This window comes from Molothrus ater, chromosome 16 (genome assembly GCF_012460135.2).
Source record: "Molothrus ater isolate BHLD 08-10-18 breed brown headed cowbird chromosome 16, BPBGC_Mater_1.1, whole genome shotgun sequence".
In the NCBI taxonomy this organism is placed as follows: domain Eukaryota; kingdom Metazoa; phylum Chordata; class Aves; order Passeriformes; family Icteridae; genus Molothrus; species Molothrus ater.
The window spans coordinates 11,279,650-11,303,840 of NC_050493.2; the positions used below are offsets into that span (position 1 = coordinate 11,279,650).

Consider the following 24,191-nt stretch of genomic DNA (forward strand, 5'->3'; position numbering starts at 1 on the left):
GCTTTACCAATAACAGCCTCTGCTTCCCTTTCTGAAATTACTGTTTTAAAACACAGTTTAGGCAAACTTCATATGACAGAGACAGTTCTTCTGGTAAGTATGTATTCCAAATATGTTCATATTCCATTAAGGGGGTTATGGGATAATATGGGGATTGTACATTTGCAAAAAAAAGGAAATACAGATACCAAAGCTCTACCAAGGTGACCAGCAGAGACTATGAGCTTCCTCTGGTTACATATTGAACTAAACCAACATTCTTGGCAATTACATTTTTGTCATGGAGTATCTGCAAGCCTCTACCCAGCACATTATCAACAACAAATTTTTCTTAATACTTGGGGGAATCACACTCAGACCTGAAAGAAGAGGGCATAACTTCTATAATACCTGTGGTAGGTATTTTTAAGCTGGTGCAATCTGAATGGCCTAAAATGAAGATCCTTAGCTTTCCTTGTCACCAGCTGCAGCTCAGATCCAGGCTCAGCATGGCAAGTCAGGCAACATCAGCTCTTGCCTGGGGCACTTGGAGCAGCAGGGTCTGAAGGTACCACTCACCACATCCTGCTGTGCCAGGGCCATGCTGCCAGGTGCTAAACCAATAAACTGCAGCCCAGTTTGGCAGAGGGGCAGGGAGGGAGATGCCTGGGAAGCCAGGCCAGCAGTCAAACACATGGAAATCCCTGAGGTGCAGCACAGCCACCAGAAACCCTGGCAGCACCACTTCCATCCATACCCACCTCTCACTGCCAGAGCTCTGTTCCAGCAATGTACTGAAAATGTTTTGTGTTTGGAAGTAACAGTTGTTAAATAAACCAAATATTTATCAAGGAAAACAGAAGGTATCCTGTGATACTGCTCAGCAGTGCTCTGAGCACAGCCATTCAGCTGAAATTTCCAACAGTGACTCGAGACATTTGCCTCAGCTTGTGTCAGCCCAAGCTGGGATGTCTCAAGCAAGCCTGATTTCAAGAAACTATTTGGAAAATCACCGCCCTTTGAAAGCATCTTTGAGTACTTAAAGTCACTGCTCATCTTGGGAAAACTTAGTCTGCAAAGATGATTATTCTCCCCAGCTTTAATTCAGATGCGTCAGTGCCTCTCTGCAAAGCTATTAATAGGTTTTGTTACAGCAACACCATTTTTGTGTCATTCTGTTTAACATTCATGTAAATTGGAGACTGCATGGCAACTGCTCCAGTGAGGGGGAAAAAGCTACTGCATATAAAAGATCAAAAGGTGACTCTATTGGCACAGCCAGGGGACAGTGGGGGCACACCCAGGCTGTGCCAGCCACAGCACTGACCCACAAGGAGCTCTCCTGGCTAAGGGCACCTGAACAGCACAGACACAAATTCTCTTACTGCCACATGGCCCAAGACTTCTGCAGCCCAATGCTCCCTTGGTGCTCAGGGACGTGGCCAAAGCCTTGTGGTGACAAAGGCAAAGAAGCCCAGCAGTTTGGAGCAGCTGAGAACTACTTCAACAGTTTTCAGAGCACAGGGTAAGGCCCCAGCCCTGCTCCCTCTCACAGCCCATTCCCTCATTTCCAGCCTCACAACTGCCCTTGCTCTGCAGGCCAAACAGGAGCTCAGGCCACTCTCCAGAGGCACAGAGGAGGTCAGAGCCCTGCCTGAGCACTCATGGCTTTCTGGCACCCCTCTCTCCACGCCCCCTGCAATGCTTTGTTCTGCAGGCCCCGGAGAACAGCAGGACACGGTTCTGCCTCCTGCCCTCCAGTGCCTGTGGCCCTGCTCACAGCACAGCTCTGGGACGTGGCTGCTCTCCTGTAAAGGCTTTTCCAGGCACTTGGACAGGGTGATGGATGGCTGCATCAATACTTGCTTTGTTTAGCCTGGAGGAGGATTTCAGGCCATGCTCTGTCTCCCTTGCTTCCCCCAGGCCCAGCATCAGCACCACAGTCTCCTAATGGTGCAAGAAAATGCAAATAAATCAGGTCACTCACTGTAGTGCTTCATCCCCTGGGAAACTGCAGCAGGCTTTGCTCAGCTGGCATTTCTATCTTGAAGGTACTCAATGAGCTTTGCAACTCAGCCCAAATTTTTACTGTTTGACTTTTTAATATCAACTTACCCAGCAACAGAAACCCTGAAGATACAAGAGACAATGTAATTCAGGCTACTCCAACTGTATATTTGGGAGTTTTAGACATTTGCAGGCCAGGACTGGGTTTTTGCCTCCCAAAAAGACAGCAGAGATGGGACAGGTAAAAACTGAGATTGTCACTACGACCATGCAAGGTATTTTTGAGAATTGAGAATCCCTGGTGGGATTCTCATCCTTCAGTGAACTAACAGCATTAACTTTGTAATAAAAGGTAATCTCTTGATTTTCTGTTGACATCTGAACAAACTGCCTTAGAAAAAGGGGATTTTGTGTTATATTATCTTAAGAAGAGGAGCAAATGACATAACCTCAGCTCTCATGTTACAAGTGTGTAGAGCTAATGGGTTCTGACCAAGTGTCCTTCTCTAAAGAAGCATTACCAAAGCTCTTAAATTACATTTAGCTGACATGACCAAGAACAGCACCCTTTTATCCCTGGTAAACAAAGCAGTCTCATTTTTATCATGGCAAAAGTAAAAACACAAGCATAGGTTAATGAACCTCATTCAGAGAGCACACAGGCTGAACAATTTGCACAGACTTTTCTACCCATTCCATTTAAAGAAGGTGGGCAAGTTAAATTCTACTTTTCTTGCAGACTTCTCAAAGTTCTCATCACACATCATCTTTCTGAACACTTGAATAACATCAGCAAATTATCACATCCTTCCTTTTCATCCAACAGGATGTCATCACTTGCTAGCAGGCAGAAAAGATCATTTCCCAACTCTGCTTCCCCATGCTGCCCCCCTTGCTCTCCAGGGGTCCCAGTCAGCAATTTTAACAAAGTGCCACATTGCTATAGCAACATAATTAATAGAAGTGCACCCTGCTAATTTGGGGATGCTGGGAGTCACAAAGCACCACTGCTGGCAGGTCTGTGCTGATCTCTGATAACAGAGATGCAATCAAGGCAGGGCTAGAAAGAGCCTGAACCTCTCATGTGTTTGACCAAAAATAACAGTCCTATTAACACAGTTCCTGAGTGTACAAGTGGATATTAGCTGGGAGAAACACCAGTGGAGGCACTGAAAGGACAGGGGTGTAATGAAGAGAAGGAACAATTCCAATTCCAAGGAAAAGCAGAGGAATGAAAGCCCATGCTGGCATAAGCAGAGCTCTCAAACACAAGTGTCTTGCTGTGAAGGGTGTAAGGGGAAGCTCTGCAGTGCCCAGGGAGGCACGTGCCCTGTGCCACACCACTGCTGCCCTGGGCACTGCAGACAGGCAACCTCCCCTAGACTTCCCCTCCAGTGTTGATCAAAGCACCTTCCAGACAGGATTTTTAGAGCATGGTGGAGGCCCTGACAGCCAAAAGTAGGAGGACTGTGATTTCCTCTGAGTCCTCTTTATGTGTTACAAGTAGAATCTGTTACTAACAGATCTTGAAAGGGAATGGCAAAAGGCCAGGCTAGCTAGAGATGTTTGGGAAATGAACATCACTATTGCATAACATTGTGAAAAGTGAGATTGCTATTTACAGAGTGCTTATGCTGCAAGATCAGAAGCTCTTCCACATGAGATTGTCTGTGTTTCAGCACTCCCACATGCACACTTTGGATTCTCCAAAGATGAAGAAAAAACTAATACCACACAGGCTGTAAAGGAGTGGAAACTCCTGGAAGAAAAAACAAGAGAAGTTGCCCTTCTCCATCCCAGCACAATCCCAAATCAACTCCTCAGGAGAGTTACAGGAGCATCCAACCACTGGTCTTGTAGTTCTTGTGATCTGAACCAGTTGTAACATCCTCCTTCTTCCAACAGTTCAACAGCTACAGAGCTCACCAGGGCACCTCTGGAGGTGAGCAACCAGGCACAAGGAACAGCCAGGTGGGAAAACAGCCAGCACTGCTACAGCCACCCTTTGTGGCACAGAAAACTGGGTAGGAATATCACATTCACTCAAGGAACTGAGAACAGCAGTCCCAGCTTGGACTCTGCCTTGTACCAGAGCCTGCTTACCACAACAGGTTTTATGTGATTGTTTTTATATAGCTCAGCTTTTTGTGGAAGTGTTTGATCAGACAGAAAAGCAAACGTTCCTCAGTCCAGCAGAAGAGGTTGCAGTCCAGTTTCCAGGGCTCCAGTTGAAGCTGACCTCAAGCTGACCTCCACAATCCCAAGAAGGGGATTGTTCTCTGCTTCTGCCACACATCCCTCACACAAATCCAGGCTGTTCTCTCTGATTTCCTTAGAGAGGCACTTAATGTACAAACCAAATAAAAAAAAGTAAAATGTCTTAGCAAGGATCAATACTGCAGACGTAAGTGTGACTGAGAATAAATCATTCTCATGGCTTTCCAACCTCTCTGTGGTAACTGTGATGGGAACAAGTCAATAACTAGCATGAACATCTCTCAGACTTGGCTGCAGTGCACCCAGGTGCTAAACATTATTATCCTCTCCAGAGAGACAGGAAACAGGCTGAGTTAGGTGAGGTACAGCCTCAACAAGTGCTAGTGCACTGCACTGGAAGGGCACAGAGTCTGGAGGAGAAAAATTGAACCTACAAGGAGAGACTCAAACAGAATTCAGCAGAGACAAAGGTATGAGGTCTTGGGGGAGACAATAGTTATCAAACATGCAAAAGGCTGCTGCAAAGAAAAAATAAACATTCCAGCCTCCAGGTCCTCTGAGGGCAGGACAAATAGCATGGATTTGATTTTTTTCCTGTTGTGAAACTTAGGCTAAATATTAGAAAAAAAAGTTTTAAAGGTAAGGTCAGTCCAGCAATGAACAAATTGCCTGGGGAGGCTGCAGAAGCTGCAGAACAGATCAGCATCCTAGAAGGGCATGGGCATGCACTAATGCAAACTGATGCTACCTTCAGGCAGCAGCCTGACCTTCTGCCAGGCTTTCAGTGCAGGATTCAAAGACAAATTCAACCCCTTTGGGTAATCAGCAGGAAACTGAACTACATCTCTGGAGTGCAGCCTGTCCTCATAGCTATGGTAGTGCCCTACCAGCCAGCAACCAACTGCCTCCAAAGCATGGAGCCAGAAGAGCTTTCCTGCTGCAGTGCCCAGCTGGTAAAACCAGAGCTGGCACAAAGGGAATAAAGACTGACATGCACACTACCAGCTGTGATCAACCTGCAGCACACCAGGCTGACAGGAGCCACAGAACTCAGTTCAGGTAAGATGTAACACCAAGATACACCCTCATTTCTCCACCATCAGCTGCCCCTCCTGGCCCTGCCTGGCTGATTCCCACAGAGAGCACAATGCAGAGGCTTTGTAAAAGGAAGATTAGGTTAGTTACTCACTCTATTGTCATTCTGCCACCCTTCACATTCTAGTGAACCTTATCTTTGAGGGCAAACTATCAAGCAGATCAAATAGAGAAGGAAAACAAAAGCATACCTGATTAAGGGCTTATTTTCAAGAAGGGCATGACACTTACAGGCTTCACATTTCTGGGTAAAATTTAAGTTGGGTATTGCTTATCATTTATTACATATGATCATGTGTTTTGCTTAGCTTTTACATTTTGATCAACTTAAATTATTTCTGTTTTCCATTTCTAGTTTGCTTGCCAGGCTTTAACATTGAGTGAGTGTGAGTAAGGAGAACAGTGTGCAGTGGTTAAGTAACAAAGATTTTCCAACTAGAGAAACAGTCAAGGATGAAAAAAATCCCTTTGTGTAAATAAATTTATTGTAGATTCAAGATGAACAGGAAGATTTGCTTAATGCACACATACAACTGAAAAATGACAGCCTACAGACACAAAGACCCACCAAGTGGCAATCTATTCCCTCCTCTCCACCTCCATCCCCCCTTGGCAACACTGTCATTTCATTATCCACAAAAAAAAAATGTACCAGCCTAAATGGCACTGCAGGATTTCTGTGGGAGTAATGTACAGTCTCTTTTTTAGCCTGTAAAGCTCTGAACTCGAGTGCTCAAAAATACCTTGGAGGAGAGCACTCTGGAGCAGAGAGCTGCTGGATGTCACCCTGAGCACTTCCCTAAAAGCCACAGAGCCCAGCAGCACTGCAATCTGAGCTGGGGCTCAGGGAAATGGCCTGGAGCTCCAGCTTTGGCTACAGCCACCAGAGCCTCCTGTGTGCTCTGTGAGGCTGCAGGGGCACAGCACACAGCTCCTCCTGTGAGGGGCTCTCCTCTTGCTCCGTCACTCCTGATCTCTGCTCACTCACACCCACAGGACACAGGTCCCTTACACAGCCTGCAGCCAAGGATCTCTATTATTTCCTTCAGTATTTTAGCAGGCTTGGAAGTTTCCTGGAAGCAAGGATGGATTAATGGAGCCCAGAGCTGCCTTCCTTTCTTCTGGGGATCTACGCTCCCTCACTGATGGTGAGAGAGGAGGAGGAGTTTGGGCACCTGCCCTCCACTGGCCACCTGCACCTGTGCTTGGGAAGCAGCAGGAATTGTACAAGACACTGGGAGGCACAGGGAGCATTAAGTGATGCTGAGATTAACTCAAAGGACTGCCAGCTAACAAGGCCTGCTTGCTGCAAGCACTTCCCACTGCCCATGATCACCCAACAATCCCTGCTCCTGCCCAGGGTGGATAATCAGTGAGTCACTCCCAGGAACAGACACACATCCTGCACTGAAACACTGACCTAATATCTTCTAATAGTTATAAGACATGACTTGGTGTTCTTCAGTCAAAGGTCAGTTGCTCCCTGAAGTGTATTATTTAAAAGGAAATCAAGGATGTTGAAGTTTCTGAGCAAATGGAAGGGTGTGCTTGGTTTATCCTGGCAGTGGCAGAAGGAACACAGTGGCACTGCAGGAGGGTGGAAGGACAGGAGAAACACTAAGATTTACTCAGTCACAAAAAAGCCATTCAGCCACACTGTACTCAGTGTAAAAGTACATGAATGAATGTTCATAAGACTCCACACTGCTTTGTCCAACACAGCCAACAGGAATTTAGTTTTTTTAATCTATTTCAGAGAGACTGCAGGTGTAATATACACATACACATGCTAAATTTCAAGCCAAGGCTAAGCCAAAACTTGCCATTCACTTAGGAGAAAGTAGTTTGAGCTGTGTGGCAGGTTTTTATTTCACACTAGAGCTCACTCAAGGCAGAAACACCCAACCCCAGTGAGGGTCACATCTTCATGCCAATCACACAAAACCTCTGCACAAGGGAAGATGGGCAAGGTTGTGCTACACAGCACAAAGAGAAAACCCAGCTCATTTTGATGGATGCTTGTCTCATCTCTGCACCATGTAGTGCCAGACAGTAAAACCAGAGTTTCAAGGGCTGAAGAGCTTTACTTCAGTTAGCATATTTACAGGGCAAATCATTAACTTGATATATTCTTGTCTGAAGAATGAAAAAAAATCAGATATACTTTGGACTACAACTGGAGTACAACTGCATCATTATCTAAGACACAGAACATCATATTCCTCAAGTTTTGAAAGACTCAACACCACAGGATAAACCCCACCAATGTTCAAATTGGAATTCTGTCCACCAGCACAAAGTTAACACTTACCAAGTACAAAGCAGGAAAATACAAGGAAACACTTACCAAGTACAAAGCAGGAAAATGCAAGGAAACACTTACCAAATACCAGGAGTCTGGAGTTTTGCTGCAGGGAACAGGTAAGCTGTCGACTAAGCAACATTGACGCCATTTTATCTTTTCTTTACTGAAAAAGACTCAATCTTGAGAGATTTCTTTCTGGTTGATGTTCTGGGAAAATAAAAAAAAAAAAAAAGAAAATCAAACACTTATTCATGTCCCTGTAGATGCAGCCACTATTACTGTGCTGTTCAACTCCTCCTTTCATTAATTCCTCCTTTCATTAATTTCCATGCAAAGGCACAGAGAGCATGGTTGGATGGATTAATGCTGATGTTCAGAGCAGTCTCAGGATTGAGCCCCACATCTGATTCTTGGCTTGGTCTTGCTAAGGTCAATGAGTTCCAGGCCAAAGCTGTATGTCCCAGCCTCAGCAGGGCTGGGGGTAAAGGTCAGTACCTATTTGCCCTTGCTCTTCCTCTCTACTTTCTCTGTATGTGTAACCTATGTTGAACTTTAAAAAAAAATGTTTCCAGTCAGCAGTCAGTCTCTCAAGCCAAAGCTGCTGGTTTTGATTTGATCTAAGTTTATGAGAAAAACCTCATCTAATACAAAAGAGAGGAGGACAAGCATTATGAAATAAAAGAAAATAAATCCCCATAAAAACAGCCTTTTAGTCATTAATTACAACTCTGTGAAGAGAGAATGTGAGAGCTGAGATTGTCCAGCCTGAAGGCTCAGGTTGCATCCCATCAATGTGTAATAAATACTTGATGGGAGGGAGTAAAGAAGGAGCCAGGGCTTCTCAGAGGTATCCAGTGATGGGATAAGAGGCAATGGGCACAAATTAAAATACTCTGAGCTCCACCTAAACACAGGAAAACTCCCAGCAGGTTTCCCAGAGAGAGTATGGAATCACCATGCCTGGGGATATCCACAACCCAAATGGTCCAGAGCAGATTGCTTTGGGTGTCACTGCTTGGGCAGAGGGCTGGACCAGACCCCTCAGCTCCTTCCCAAGCTCAGCCATTCCGTGGTTCTACCCCAGCTGGTTACATACAAATGACCTTGGAAAGTCAAGCAGCATGACAGATAACATGCCTCCCTTTTCACTGTGGATCACTTGTGCAGAAAGCCAGGCTGGAAGTCAGGAATAGATAAAACAGGTCCTTGAATTATTATCCAGGGACACAGGTTAAATTCAAACTTCACACTTATCAGCATGGCCCCTGTGTTCAGTGTAGGACACTGGAGCCCTTTGCCTGGATTTGCACCTTGCTGGATGCAGACCATGGAGCAGTAGTGGACCGAGGCTTGCAGTCCAAGTGACAAAATGTCACTGTTATCCATAAACCTGGAAAAAATTCTGTTTAACAAATACATTCAGAGTAGAGCTGGTCTTCCAGCAGAAAGAGAACACAGTTCACAGCTTCCATCAGTCCTATGCCATCAATAAAACATGCCAGCAGATGTTCATGACCAGATGCAGGGAAGTAGCTGAACTATTGCTACCATGACAGCAAGTATCTTGTACCCAGAACTAAAATATCAGAAATTTAGTTTCTGTATTATCTTTATGTGAAACACTATTTGTTCTCCTTCACATGTGGCTTTTTCAAAATATATAAAAGAAAATAAAAAATTTCTTGCCTACAGAGATTTATAAATTCACAGACCTATTAAGAGTCAGGAACAAAACCAATTCCCTGTGCCTCCCCAGACAATTGACACAGCACTTGGTTTCACTTAGTTCAAATGAAAATCCAAGGTACTTTGCAATGTACCAAGATGAGCAAACACTTGCACAACACTTGTGCACACACTGGAAAAGCAAGATTACCTTCCTAAGGCTCTGGGTCACAACTGCAGAGTGAACTAATTAATTTTGTTTTCAGTAAAGAGAAACTTCACTTATAAGACAAGATTAGTTTAATTAATTCATAATGTTTTCTCTCTCAGCTTCTTTCTTTACTTGTGCTAACTTTTGCACAATCAGTGTGTGAAGAAATATCCCAACACCATGGATTTCTTATCTCATGACCACCCTCTAACAAAAACCAAGTGGCAAAAAAATGCCCAGCACCTCGATTGATGTCCTCTGCTCAGAGCTGTTTATCTGCTCTATACTACTCCAGTCTCCAATTCCCTCCAGAAGTTTGCTCTGCATGGTGTTACTTTTTTTAGAGTCTTTAGGAAGCTGTTAAAAGGTAAGCACGGGAACTCACAAAAGGACAGTGCAGACATACTTAACACCCACCAAGGTTCACTGCTTGTTCTCATACCCTTCAGTCATGTCCCATGGGGGTTTTGCTGCCCAGCTGCCCAAATTTCCTTCTCCACAAGGATGAGATGCCTCTTCACCTTCAAATCAAACACACCTTCCACAGCTGTAGCAGGTTTCCCTTCTTCCTTCCCTAGGTGAACCACACCTATGTCTGCTTCCAGAAATGCTATTTATTTCTAATTATATTTACTGTTTATCTCAACTCCTTTAATAGCTAAACTACAGTATTCATTAGAGGCTGAAAAATATAATTGGGAATGATATTGGCTTTCTGAACTACTCATAGAAAAAAAACTACTGCATGAGGCTTAAAAATAAAGTGGCTTAGCCCTAATTTTCCTTGACAGTTCTTACATAAAAAGTTTTACCATTTTCTAGTCCAGAGTCAGAATAAATCACATAACACCACATGTGACTATAACCAAACCCAGTGTCTTTTCCATTTCCATTATGCACACAGGCTCTCACAGGAGATCAGCTGATGTGATTGGGATCTCAGTCTAAGCACACAATATTTGGTTATCACAACAACTAACTGAATTTTGCCTCCATAACCCATCTCCTGATCGATTCCCAGTGGCCCACCCTGATCCTGCACTGCAAGCAGCAGCAGCAGAGTTTGCAATCCAGCAGAATCAGCTCCTGCACGTGTCACAGCCGCAGCGATGGCACGCTCCATCACCCTGCTGCTCCAGAGCCCCTGCAGCCACACAAATCCCCAAAGCCAGGCAAAACACTGCCACCAATTTCAGATATCTGACAGGAAAGGGGATGGGAAGGACCATCAGAATACAAAGATGTGACACACTTCCAGAAAAAGATTCCTAAGTCTTCCCTAAATATTTTTCCTCTACTGGCAGCTGTCTGAGCTGGAGCAGGCCATCGGTGCAGATGACTCCACAGAACTGCTATTCTGAAGTGAATCTCAGTACCTTAATTTTCCAAATACATTTGCATAATTTTGTCTGTAATTCTGCATTATATAAACTGTGTTTGCCACTGCATGTGTTTAAGTCACAGCCACATTCTTCTAGTAAGGAAAATTATTTTCATTTTCAAAGAGAAAGCTCAGTCCGGTTTATCGCACACATGAAACATAAGGATATGTGGATTTTTAAAATGCATGCTGTGAAATTAGATGTATTTTTTTTAAACAGCAGCTGCTAAATTTCTGTACCAAGAGATTATTTCTGACAGATTAAACTAGTTACTAGAGAGAACAGCAGTCATTCAGCAGCAGCAGCCTACTGGGAACACAGAAAGAAGTATTGTTTCCATGAGTGAACGACCTTGTGTTTCCTGGGGGGAAACCCTGGAAAAAGTTTTAGAAAGAGGGGGCTTGATCCTGATACAAGAGAGAAAATAGAGAAACTAGGAGTCTGTGCAGCAATCTCACTCCCTAGCAGAGAAGCTAATGCAGCATGACATCGAGTGCCAGGCTGCAGCTCACAGAACCTGCCCTGGAAAACATCCTCTGGGGAGCTGCACAGGTAAAGGCAAAACTGAGACCCAGCAGGATGGGAGAAGTTAGCTCTGCACATTTGCATCTCTTTCTTGCAACTCTGCCAAAGACACAGAAATCTGTTTGAAATTCATGGGGGCACATTCATCTGTCCCTCAGCTGCTCCAAACCCATTTAACCGGGAACAATTATGTGGTTTAGAAACAGCAGCACAAGCTGCATTGGGCAATTGCTTCACAAGGCTTCCAAAAAGTGGATTTGGGAGCAGGGAGGATCCTAAAGGCAAATTCATTCCTTTTTTTTTCTGTTTTCCTTCGCTTGACTCTTCTGGGCTGCACAGCAAGGGTACAGTCATGCTAAGTGCTAATTGTGACATTTCAAGCATCTCTTAGTCCTGTTTGCTTGGATCCACCTGGATGTGAGCCCGGCAGTAAGCTCACACACTGGGAGCTGCACAGGGGCTGCTGGGGGCTGCAGAGGCCTCTCAGAGCTCAGGGCAGCACCAGCACTGTGCCCCAATGGCAACCCTCCCTTCCCACAGGTGAGCTGGCACAGACAGGCTGCAAGGAGGGAGTCCCTCCAAGGGTCTTTATTTCACAGCTCAGCATGCTTTGACACTGCTCTTTCTGCCTTTTAACAGCAGAGGAACTGCAAATTGGGGAACCAAGTCAGCTGTGACTAAAAAGGACAATGTTGAAAAGTCAGGCAGGACACAGGTCCATCTTGGACTTGTTAAAGGGGTGCAGATCTCCTGGTTTGTAGTGTTCATGAACAAGCATCTTTATTGACATAGGTGATTTATCTCAGGTATTTTACCTCTGAGAACAGCTCAAGGAGATCTCAGAGTCTGGAATAGCCCCACAACTACACAAAGAAATATAAGTAGGGGCAAGGTGGAAGACAGTCAAGGCTGTCATCTGTTAAACACAATCATGTCCTTCCTTAGTCTGCATTTGAGCAAGAATCAGGTAATGCAATGTCATCATGCATAAAAAGATCCAAAGAACACAGCACTTGCTGATTGAAAATGGCACAGCCCCAGCCTCCTTTGGGGAGTCCTCATGCAGCAGAGCACAGCAGCAAACAACTGAAGGAGCTCACCAGACAGAGCACAGGGTGACTTTAGAAATCCTGACTTGCTGCTTTAGCCACTTAAACATAGTAAACAATGAAAACAAAGAGGCCTGGCAGCAAGCTGACGTATTTAACTGCAGTTCACTTGGTCCCAGGAGCAGAGTTAAGAGTTCAGTATAGATTATGCATTTATCAAAGCCTGAGTACACACAATGAAATGCAACAGGTCCTTTTACTTCAACTGGGGTTTTATCCCAGAGTATAGCACTGAAACAAATGTGGATTAGCTTACAGCAGCATTTGCAGAGAAGTCTATAAGAGTAACACCAAGAATTTAGAAATTCAGTCAGAGCTAGGCCAAAGTTATCTCAAATGGAATAGAATTGAATTGAAAAGTCCTGTTAAGAGGAGTTGGAAGAAAATTTACATCTGGTGTTCATAAAAGGCTGGCATTAGATTTTTTCATTAAATATCTGTACAAACCCAGCACAAAATAGAACTGGAGCCCTCATCTTTGAGAGGAACAGTACAGAGGCAGCCTCCTCATGAGAGGGCACAGCAAAGAAAAAGGAGCTGCTCATCCCCCACCTTGGTAAACCAAAGGCCACAGCCTCACACTCCAAAAAGTGAAGGTGTTTACAGGCACCCCACAACATGGAGCCCACACAGCAGGGTCAGGACAGAGATGGACACTCTGAAAGAGCTGTGCTGGGTCTGCAGGACCCAGCCAAAAAGAGCCCTGAGCACTCTGAAGCTCAACACTTACATGGCCCAATTTCATGGGCAGCAGCCAAAAAAGAGCCAAGTGTGGCTGTCCCCAAGGCCTGGAGAGCCTGTCCCTGCAGAGCTCACCCAGGCAATTCCCACCAGGAGCACCAGTAACAGATCTGCACATGGAAACGTGTATCCACCACATGGATTTTGCCAAAAACCACTTCACAAGCTGGCAGGCTGTTTATGCCTCTAATAATCTTAATGGCTTTGTGTAGAACAGGATGCAATTGAAAACTCCATGATTGTACTTAAGTTGTCAAGGACACAGTTGTCATAGTTACAAGTAAAGCTCAAGTGTTGGTTATTCAGGGCTGCCTATTTATTTATCGACACCAACAGCGTTGGACAGTCCCACGAGTCCTCAGAAGAACAGAATTGGAGAGACTGGTTTTGTCCTTCAAGTCTTGACAAAACAGCTAATATTGCACACAAAAGCATAATAAACTGGGTTTTCTGCACAGCTCTCTTCTCTCCCTCCACATGCAGCTGGCATTCAAGTCAGTCTGCTGTGAGCACTGCAGCAAAAGCACAAACCAAGCTGCACTGCACAAGATGAAAACCTCACACCTGCAGCTTGGAATTACTGTCCAGTATCCAGCAGGACACAACAATCCCTACCTGCTTCATGGCACCTGCACTCAGGTCAGGACTGAACCAGCAGCAAAGCCAGAACACGTTCAGCCCTTCCATCAAGTTTTAAAACTCATTTGGAGTCTAAAGTCTCACTACACTCATGTGTCCAAGTTCTCCTCCTCAGGTGCCCTCTAAGCAGGGTTTGGTGGCTGGATATGAATACATGATCTTCTTTTTTTGTAAAATAAAAAAATCATTCTGCCCTTGTCTCTGTTTACCCTCTCTCCAAAAAATATTGGGCCAAGGAAACTCTCCTGGTCCCTAAACCAATGAACAAGAACAGGCAGGAATGTTGTGATTATGGCACACTAGGATCCAGGTGACCCACTAAACTTCTGAGCAGCTCCTTTCTGATCCAAGAACTATTGGCACAGCTGAGGTGGGATGAGATGTGCCTATACCTTCCCTGTGAAAGTACATTGTCTCAGGAAAACAAAAACTGGAATTGAAAAAGCATCTGCTAGAAATGGGGCGAGTTCTAGATGCAAAACCAACAGTACCTACATAAATGGTATCCATAAATGCTGATAAAAACCAAGCACAACTAAACTTACATTAACTAAAAATATTCTAAATTTTTTGGGGGGAATTTCTTTGTAGCTCCTCCTGAAATAACCTGCACATTGATATTTCAGTGAACTTTACCGGTGAGGTACATATAAAAACATGTCTTCAAGCCTGTATTAAACATCCCTTCAAGCATATTTTGAATCCATTATTTTAAATGCAGATGGCAACAATATATCCAAAACATGCCTGTTCATTTCCACACATTTCCCAGACCAAAAGAGCCCAGCTCACAACTGATTAAACAAATTATGGCACAGCCGTGTTTTTCAGTTTAGTTGCTCCACAAGCATTTTGTAGTTTTGAAAAAATTTAAGTATTGTAAAATACCCTCAAGTGGTATTTCCAAGGAAATTCAGTTTTATTCCTTGTAAGATTTTATTCCTAGCATCTTACTGCTGCCTCCTCAGAGATCAGGAAAATAGATAAATAGCACCAAATAAAAGCACAATTTATTTTCCTGTGCCATAAGGCATAAAACAGCTCACTTGGAGCCAGCCTGCACTAAACCAAGGGAAAACATCTCAAGCTGGGGTGAGAGCTGTGGTTTCTCAAGGTGACCCCCATTCCAGCTGAGGACATGAACAGCAGAGCCATGCAGGAGATTTCTTGTACAAGGGGGCCAGAAAACAAACCAGGAGCAGCTATCCCTGCACATCCATTATGGCAGGGACACCATAACAACACCCCCACACCTGCCCAGACCCAATCCCCACGTTCCCCTGGGCACAGAGAGTGCAGCAGGGCAGACTCTGTGCGCACCCCACGCCCGGGGGCACACGGCAGAGGCACTTACAGGGCTTGGATCCAAACTCCAGCTCTCCTGTTGGAAGTGCTGCTCCCAAGCTGCCCACAGCCAGCTCCTGGGTTGGAAGTGCTGCTCCTGCTTCACTGCCTGCTTGCCTTCAGCGCAGGCTGCTGCTGGTTGTGCTGGTGAGGAATGCCATTGCTGCCAGCTCCTTGCAGCGCAGCGGGGACGGGCAGCACCCGGAGGAAGCCCTGTGCTGCAGCCCTGCAGCTCAGCTGGGGGGATGCCCCACTTAATGAAGGTTAATGGAACCAGCTCCTGGCAGCTACAGCCTGTGCTCAGCCAAAGCCAGCAGAGAGGAACACACGACTCGTCTCAAATCTGAGAGGATCTGGCTCTGGAATGAGGGTGTCCGAGTCCATCCGAAAGCCTCCTCGGCAGCTTTATGAAAACAAATTCTGAGAGGCAGAGCCAGACTGCGTTAAGGTTTGAAATGGCTCCTCAGTTTCCAACAATTGTGGAAGTTGAAGAACGGGTTTTGTCCCTAAACCCCTTATTTTGACTCTGGTTTGCAAATCTCCTGAGGGTGACACCCAGGCAGACAAGTGTCACAAAATAACCTTGGTTTGCTTCACTCCCTCCAGGTGGTGCACAGGCAGCAGGCAGGCAGCAGCATCCCAGAGCACCTCCCGCTGCTCCTGACAGGAATGGGGGGATGTGGATACCCACACAACACCAGCAGCCTCCCTTCAGGCACAGGGATGCAGGGAAAAGCAGCACAGGGTGCCATGGCCGAGGCTGGGCTACCATGGCCAGGTTGCCATGGTGCCGGGGGGCAAGAGGGAAGATGTGCCAGAACGCAGAGAGGCTGAGCCGCTTCAGATTTAAATCCCTGTGACAGCATTTCGGCCGAGCCACTGCACGGTTGCTGTGGCAACAGACAAGTGAAAAATCACAGAGGAAATCTGTAATTATTACAAGCGAGGTGGTGACTTACCCACTTCAGTAATCAGAGCAGAGGAGGGGGAGCTCATGCCCCCCAACAGGCAGGGCTGCAGTGCAGCAGGGAGGCAGGCACGAGACCCGAGCTGGGGCTCCTGCTTTAGGCTCTGCAGGTTCCAGCTGTGGGGATGCAAGCCTTGGGCAGGATGCTTCCTCAGCACAAGGTTCTGACTCGGTGTTGCACCCAGTCTGCAAGGGGGGAGCTGAGGGAGCAGCCAGAGCGAGCCCCAGACTTGTGCTGCTGGTTCAGCATAAGCAGAGCTGGGTGCAAGGAAGGGCCTGAGGCAGCAGAGGCAAGGACAGATATCAGCAGCAAGGGACAGAGATGGAAGATGCAATGCTTGCAGGAGGCAGATAAGGTCCCTGGAAACTGCATGATTCCAGTTTGTACTGCTCCTGCAGCATCACCTTCCCTGTCCCCTTCTCTCAGAGCAGCCACAGCAGCAGCATTGGCTGGGTTGGGGTGGGTGGTGTGATGGTCACTGTGCTAACACGGGAGCAGGGGGGGTTCAGAGGCAGTGATGGTCACTGTGCTAACACAGGAGCAGGGGGGGTTCAGAGGCAGTGATGGTCACTGTGCTAACACAGGAGCAGTGAGGGACACAGGCAGTGATGGTCACTGTGCTAACATGGGAGCAGTGAGGGACACAGGCAGAGATGGTCACTGTGCTAACATGGGAGCAGTGAGGGACAGAGGCAGTGATGGTCACTGTGCTAACAGAGGAGCAGGGGGGGTTCAGAGGCAGTGATGGTCACTGTGCTAACACAGGAGCAGTGAGGGACACAGGCAGTGATGGTCACTGTGCTAACACAGGAGCAGGGGGGGTTCAGAGGCAGTGATGGTCACTGTGCTAACACAGGAGCAGTGAGGGACACAGGCAGTGATGGTCACTGTGCTAACACGGGAGCAGTGAGGGACAGAGGCAGTGATGATCACTGTGCTAACACAGGAGCAGGGGGGGTTCAGAGGCAGTGATGGTCACTGTGCTAACACGGGAGCAGTGAGGGACAGAGGCAGTGATGATCACTGTGCTAACACAGGAGCAGGGGGGGTTCAGAGGCAGTGATGGTCACTGTGCTAACACAGGAGCAGTGAGGGACAGAGGCAGTGATGGTCACTGTGCTAACACAGGAGCAGGGGGGGTTCAGAGGCAGTGATGGTCACTGTGCTAACACAGGAGCAGTGAGGGACAGAGGCAGTGATGGTCACTGTGCTAACACAGGAGCAGTGAGGGACACAGGCAGTGATGGTCACTGTGCTAACACAGGAGCAGGGGGGGTTCAGAGGCAGTGATGGTCACTGTGCTAACACAGGAGCAGTGAGGGACAGAGGCAGTGATGGTCACTGTGCTAACACAGGAGCAGTGAGGGACAGAGGCAGTGATGGTCACTGTGCTAACACGGGAGCAGTGAGGGACAGAGGCAGTGATGGTCACTGTGCTAACACGGGAGCAGTGAGGGACAGAGGCAGTGATGGTCACTGTGCTAACATGGGAGCAGTGAGGGACAGAGGCAGTGATGGTCACTGTGCTAACATGGGAGCAGTGAGGGACACAGGCAGTGATGGTCACTGTGCTAACACGGGAGCAGTGAGGGACAAAGCCGTGCAGGCAGAGCAGACACACTCTGCAGTGTCACCTGTAACAATACCTGGCCCAGGCCATTTACATACCAACACCTGCATCCACACAACCCATTTACACCCATTAATGGGGGAGTACAAATTTTAAAGTCACCATGTTGTTTTCCAGAGCTTTTCTGCACAAAATGGACAATTGATCAGCATCCAGACAAACTGCCAATCAAAATGCCACTAACACCAACAAGGAAGAGAATCCAACGTGGTTAATCCTGTTCTGGTTCCCTTCTCCTTTGCAGGAGACTGTAGCCTGGGATCTCATGTGAGTACTGTAAGCAACTGCCAAGAAAGGAGCCCTGACTGCAGTTATTTGTAAGACAGATCCCATAACAAGCAGTTGATTTGATCCAAAGTAAGAACTGAACCTCACCCGTCACCTTCTTCATAATTTAAAAGCTGTTATTAATTACATACACAGACTGTAAACAACACATTTAAACTGGCCTGTACTGGTTACCAGTCATTAGAACAGACTGGTGGCTCTAAACTGAACCTATTAGCCAGATAATCTACCACACAAAGTGCCACAATCTTATTCAGACAGATGGTTAATGCAGGTACACATCACAAAGCAGAGGGGGAAGGACTGAGAAAAGCTATAGGTGCTTAGACTCACCATGTATAAAACACTGAATTCAAGAGCAATTCATTGTGTCAGTGATTTATTACTAATAATAATCAGGATTACAGGCTCCTAAGGAAGACTGAGGTTCTTGTGCCTCTGCTGAGTGTTTCTTTGGATGATGTGAGGCTAAACTCATTAACCAAAATGATGCTGGATGAAAAGTACTTGGTGCTGCAAAGTGCTAACAAGTTATATGGCAACATCATGTAGAGACTCCAGTCAGCCCTGCGCCCCTTCATGCTGAGTCATGTTGTGTCCAACTGCTTGGAAACCCATCCTGCAGAGAGACAACAGCTCCCTTGTAGACTTTTATTTGTAGTGGATTTCTTTTGCTTTAACCCTTGCATCAAACAGCTTAACACCAAACTGCCACTTCCTGAGTAAAGCCTGAATTCTTCTTGTTCTGTATGGCTGCCTTCATCCTGCATACCCACAATTACCCTGCCTGGCAGGCTGCATGCACAAAGAGGATGACAATGACTATTTAAGTCCTGTTGCAGGGCAAAAAACTTGGTTTGACACAACTGTAACTATTAAAAATTTCTTTAAGATGTATTAAAAATGTGCAGTTCACAAAAGTGGGAGCTGTAATGAAAACCTTGTGGATTTGCAATTGATTTAATTAAGAGAACATTGGTACAGAAATCTGTTTAAACAGTCTGTTATTGGAAAGGATGTGGCCAATCACATGCACTAAGTTCATGTTCTGCTCTGATTTGCAGTTGTCAAAGATTCACTCAGTACACAATCCTTCACTGCTAGAAAGCAATCTCCAGCTTCAGCAGAACCAACAGTTAGTATATTTCTCTGTATCAATGCTACAAACATCCTTCTGAAATACACAATGATGATACAAAACAAAACAGGGATCAGATTCTGGCCAGGCTGGTCCACAACACCAAAAAAAAAGCACATGGTTACTATCAAAGATATTTTGTTTTTATGGAAAATATTGGAAGGTTTACTGTGTTACCAGTGCATTTCACTGCAAATGATGGCAAATTTCTCCAGAAGCAACTCCACAGCTCTCCTTAACCCCTGCCTCATACCCTAGAAAGCATCTGCTACACTTTGTTAAGAAAAACAGAGCATTTCAAACAACGCAGCCACAGTGCTTGAGGAGAATTCAGCACTCAGAAACAGCAGCTCCAGGGTAGAGACAAGATGTCCAAATCCTAAATGTCATACACATCTGCAAGAAATGGGAACAAAACACATCAGTATCACAATGCAGAGAGCAAAGCATGCAGGATACTCAGCAGCAAGTCTTAGTCCTCCAAAAAACAGAGGTGCCACAAGACTCAACAGCAGGGTCTCAGGACTCCAAACCTGCATGAAGAGGGTAAGCAATGCCTCTCCTAAGGGCTTGCTGTGTTTGGAGAAGGAATAGAGCACAAGCTGGAGTGTCAAATCAACTTTTAGGTACTGTGAGCAGTAATCACTAGGTTCACCTTAAAATATATTTAAAAGTATTTCAGTACAGCTGGAAGGAAACAAAGACTATAAAAATGGTGGCCCCAAGTTAATTACAAAAATCTGAGCAAACCATTTGCAGATAGCAGGATAAGGATCTTATTTGGCTGAAGAAGATTACCATGAAGGGCAAATCAAAATAAAAAGGACAACTGGGATTGCTTAGCTTTGTGGGAAAGCCAGCACACTGCAGCTTTCCAGCCTGTGGCTGGCCAGAAGGCTGCTTCCTACCCTAGCACATCCAGTAACTTTACACTCCGTGCACAGAGGCAGCTTTTCTTTTGTGAAAGAAGTTAAAAGGCTCATGAACAGAGTGGAATTCAGCACAATCAATACCACTAACTGCAGGGATTTCATTTGTGGGCAGATGTTGAGCTTGAGAAAGTCAGAGGCTGCACGTGTGCAGGGCACAGCTGACCTGCCCCTGCACTACTCACTAATCAGTAACTGCTGCAACTCCCACTGACCCAGGCACAGGGGATCACCCCCTCTGCTCTTCAGATGTCAACTGCTTTCATTCCCATTAAACCTGAGAACTTCACATTCAGAAGGAAAGGGATCTAGGAATTAAACACAATTACTATGAAAATTCTACTATTAAGAAGTCCTATTATTTCCTGTTTATTCAGGCAATAGGTAAAAAGGAACAGCAGCTGGGGAGTTTTCAAAACAGTTCAGGAAACACAGATATGTACAGAGTGTTAAAAAGACTGTTACTAAATTCCCTAGTATGTTTAGAACATTATTTTTGGGCTCCAGATGGAGAAAGAAACTAGTGCCAATCTGATTCAGCAAGATACATCTTTCTCGAGTGGTCCCTTTTACTTCTCTGGGCCCATTCACAAAACCAGAGTTGGGAATGAGCCAAAGAACTCTGCTGAATTAAAGGCAAGGTAGAAAAACTGGGAACTGGAAGACTCTCTGGTGATCAAAAGCTGAAAGTTACCCACTAGGGAAAAATCCACAAGGCTGCTGCATGAACTGTGCTTATTTACTCCTTATATATTGCTGTTTAACCAAACTAATGAATCTGCTGCATTATCACACAGGTACTAAATACCTGGATAGGAATTTGAGGGGATAAATTGGAGCTTTCTAAGTGTCTAATGGCTCAACTCACTGGTTAAGGCTCATCAAGGTACATCTCTACTGCACCCTCAACTCTCATGGTAACACTGACACCCACAAGAAACTGGGCTCTGCTCTTCAGTCTGGAACATCCAAGTGGACATTTTATGCACCACATTTAGGTAGTTAAAAAGTGTGGATCAATTTTGGGAAAACTTCCATAAAGATTTGGATAAATCTCTGTAGGAGTTCTAATACAAGTTAAGCAAGTCCAGTTTACTTGCTGGGGTAAGAGAAGAGGGACCCAGAATCAAGAAACTGATGAAGACTGCCTTGTATTACTGTGATGTTAAGAGAGGCTGCATGGACAGTGGGAAAATCCAGGATAACAAATCCAGGATGAGTACAATCAGCATGGAATTATGAGCTAGCAGTTAGGTTGAACAGCTTGTTTATTTATTTAACAAAAACTTTTTGTGGGAGATGTTTATCTTCCTAAGGATAGCTTAAAAAATAAGGGCATCATTAGCACAATGGGACAGGGAGATTCCTTCAGAGTGCTGCCCTCACTGGTTCTTAACATCTCTCAAGAGGGCACTGTCACAGAAGCTCAGGAAAAGAACAGCAAATGTCCCTTCTCCTTCATAAAACCAGGGTTTCACCAAATGGATGCAACTGCAGGATTTATCAGTAATCAGGTAATTCTTCACAGAAGATACATCACATGCTTTGTTAGTGTCAGTATCATCTCAAGCTGCCCCTTCTCCCCCTCTGCTGTTAACTAGTGACAATAAATAAACAATATTCAGAGGCTGCAGTTTCACAAGAGATGAGAGAAATGTGGCTGCAAGCCTGCTAATCTTGCTCCACCAGGCAGAGCAGAGGATCAGTTATGCAAGGCTGCATGTGGATTTTGACCAGATATAACAAACAGTTCCTTTCTCTTCTCTTTCCCATTTGGAACAACAAAAGGGAAGCTGTGAGCCATTTCCTAACATTTATCACATCACTCTGGAAACTCATTTTCTCTGCATATTTTTCGGGAAAAAAAGGATACTTTATGCAAGTGTTGCATCCCAAAATGATGCAACCAGCCTTGGGTTTGCAGGGTAGTAGCACCTTCTGAGCTTCTTTTCTGAAGAACCCCACTTTGAGCTAGCTTTCCTGCTCCCATCACTCAGTCTCTCATCCACACCAGAGAGATTCCTAACTTGAGGAAGAAAAATCACCAAACCCTTCTGGTGTGCAGTGGAGTCACAAGTTCAGCTTGGAGCAAACCAGTGAAAGGAAACAACCAAGCAGTGTGAGGCACAAGAAGTCCACCCTGAGGAGCCACCACAGCTGACTCCCTGTTGAAACATCACCTAGCCATGGCCATAGTCTGTCCTAAAATTAATTCTGATTGAACCAAATCCTACTACACCAAAATCGACAGAGAAGCAAAACAACAAACTCTAAACTGATACACAATCAGGTAATGGTCCAATTTTTATGGATAAATGAACAATGGGAATCCTACAGCCTGATCAGAAACAAGAGGTGTTTTCCAATCACCTTCTTGGCCAAAGGAAAAAAAAATTACTGATGAGAAATTAGGCAAGCAGTCTCCTGTTACTGCTAAAAGAAAATGGCATTTTACTTACATTATTATAAGAAGAAAAGCACAAGATTTGTCAGTGATAGTTACTGCAATGCACAGATTGTTGCTGCAATCAGCAAAGTCCTTCTTGGTCAAAGGCCCTACAACATGAATCCAGCCCCTTGCACTGCTTGTCATTGTCTCCACTTGCCTCTGCTCCCTCCCTCTGTAACACAAACCAGCTCTCTCTGTGCTTTGCTTCAGCTGCTTTTCACAACAGCCAAGGCAGAAGCATCTCATCTCATTCCAGCAGCCCCTTCCAACACCCAGAGCCCAAGCCACAGAACAAAGATCTGCTCCCTTGTAGATCCATTACCTGGTAAAACCACCCTGCAAACAAGGAATGTGGAGTTCACCCGAGCCCAGCTCATCCTCTGCTATCCTACCTCCACCAGCACACTCTGATTGTGTAATCCTATTTCTCTCCCAGGAAGCTGCATTGCAGCAATAGCTGTGGAGCAAAAAACAGGGCTTGCTTTATACTGGAGCTGACAGGGGAGAACATGATAGGGAATGGCAGCTCAGTCCATACAGGTAAATGCCATCCCTCACACCCAGAGCATGGTCTATACAGGTAAATCCCATCCCTCACAGCCACAGCTCAGTCCATACAGGTAAATCCCATCCCAGCTCAGTCCATACAGGTAAATCCCATCCCTCACACCCAGAGCATGGTCCATACAGGTAAATCCCATCCCAGCTCAGTCCATACAGGTAAATCCCATCCCTCACACCCAGAGGATGGTCCATACAGGTAAATCCCATCCCTCACACCTGCAGCATGGTCCATACAGGTAAATCCCATCCCTCACACCCAGAGCATGGTCCATACAGGTAAATCCCATCCCAGCTCAGTCCATACAGGTAAATCCCATCCCTCACACCCAGAGCATGGTCCATAAAGGGAAATCCCATCCCAGCTCAGTCCACACAGGTAAATCCCATCCCTCACACCTGCAGCATGGTCCATACAGGTAAATCCCATCCCAGCTCAGTCCATACAGGTAAATGCCATCCCTCACAGCCACATCTCAGTCCATACAGGTAAATCTATCCCTCACACCTGCCACAGGAGTGTCAGTGGGCTCAGCTTTGCCTGAAGAGATGCAGCTGTTAAGGATGCAGAAGTCATGGCTTTTAGCCTGGCCACAGCACCCTGTGGCAGGATTACCCTCTGGCCTGTTGCCATAAAGGATCTTATGCCTGAAATCTTTCCAGAGCAGTTTGGTTTGGTTTCTAACAGCTTTTTAACCTGTCATGTTCTCTAATTCCCACTGAGGCAATCATTTATATAATCAGATAAATACAGTGATAACTGTTAATAATGCTTCAGTACAAACTTACTACCCCCATCTTGCTCCCAATGTCTTAATTTTTTTTGTGAACATCACAACATCAATATGAAGCAAGAACCTTGCAAAAAACCGTGTAATTCCTGACAGATGTGGAAAGAGATTTAACAGAGAAGAACAAGATGGCTGGTTCCCATTATTTGAGAAGGAACCTGACAGACAAATGGAGAGGAAACATAATACAAACAGAAAATATCACTGCTATTAGGTTA

The 24,191-nt window shown here is 45.5% G+C and overlaps 1 protein-coding gene across 3 annotated transcripts in view; it reads right to left on the reverse strand.

Annotated features, from left to right (window-relative positions):
* ABAT (4-aminobutyrate aminotransferase) overlaps nt 1-24,191 on the reverse strand; it is a 49,855-nt gene that overhangs the window by 19,097 nt on the left and 6,567 nt on the right. The window contains exons 1-2 of one of the 3 annotated variants that reach the window (XM_036392360.2): nt 22,944-22,961; nt 7,682-7,810 (exon numbers count right to left, since the gene is read on the reverse strand). In XM_036392360.2, the coding sequence (XP_036248253.1) occupies nt 7,682-7,751 (70 nt within the window). In that variant the 5' untranslated portion in view covers nt 7,752-7,810; nt 22,944-22,961. Of the gene's footprint in view, nt 1-7,681; nt 7,811-15,229; nt 15,905-22,943; nt 22,962-24,191 lie in introns of those variants that run through there. The other 2 variants (XM_036392358.2, XM_036392359.2) reach the window with 2 other exon arrangements.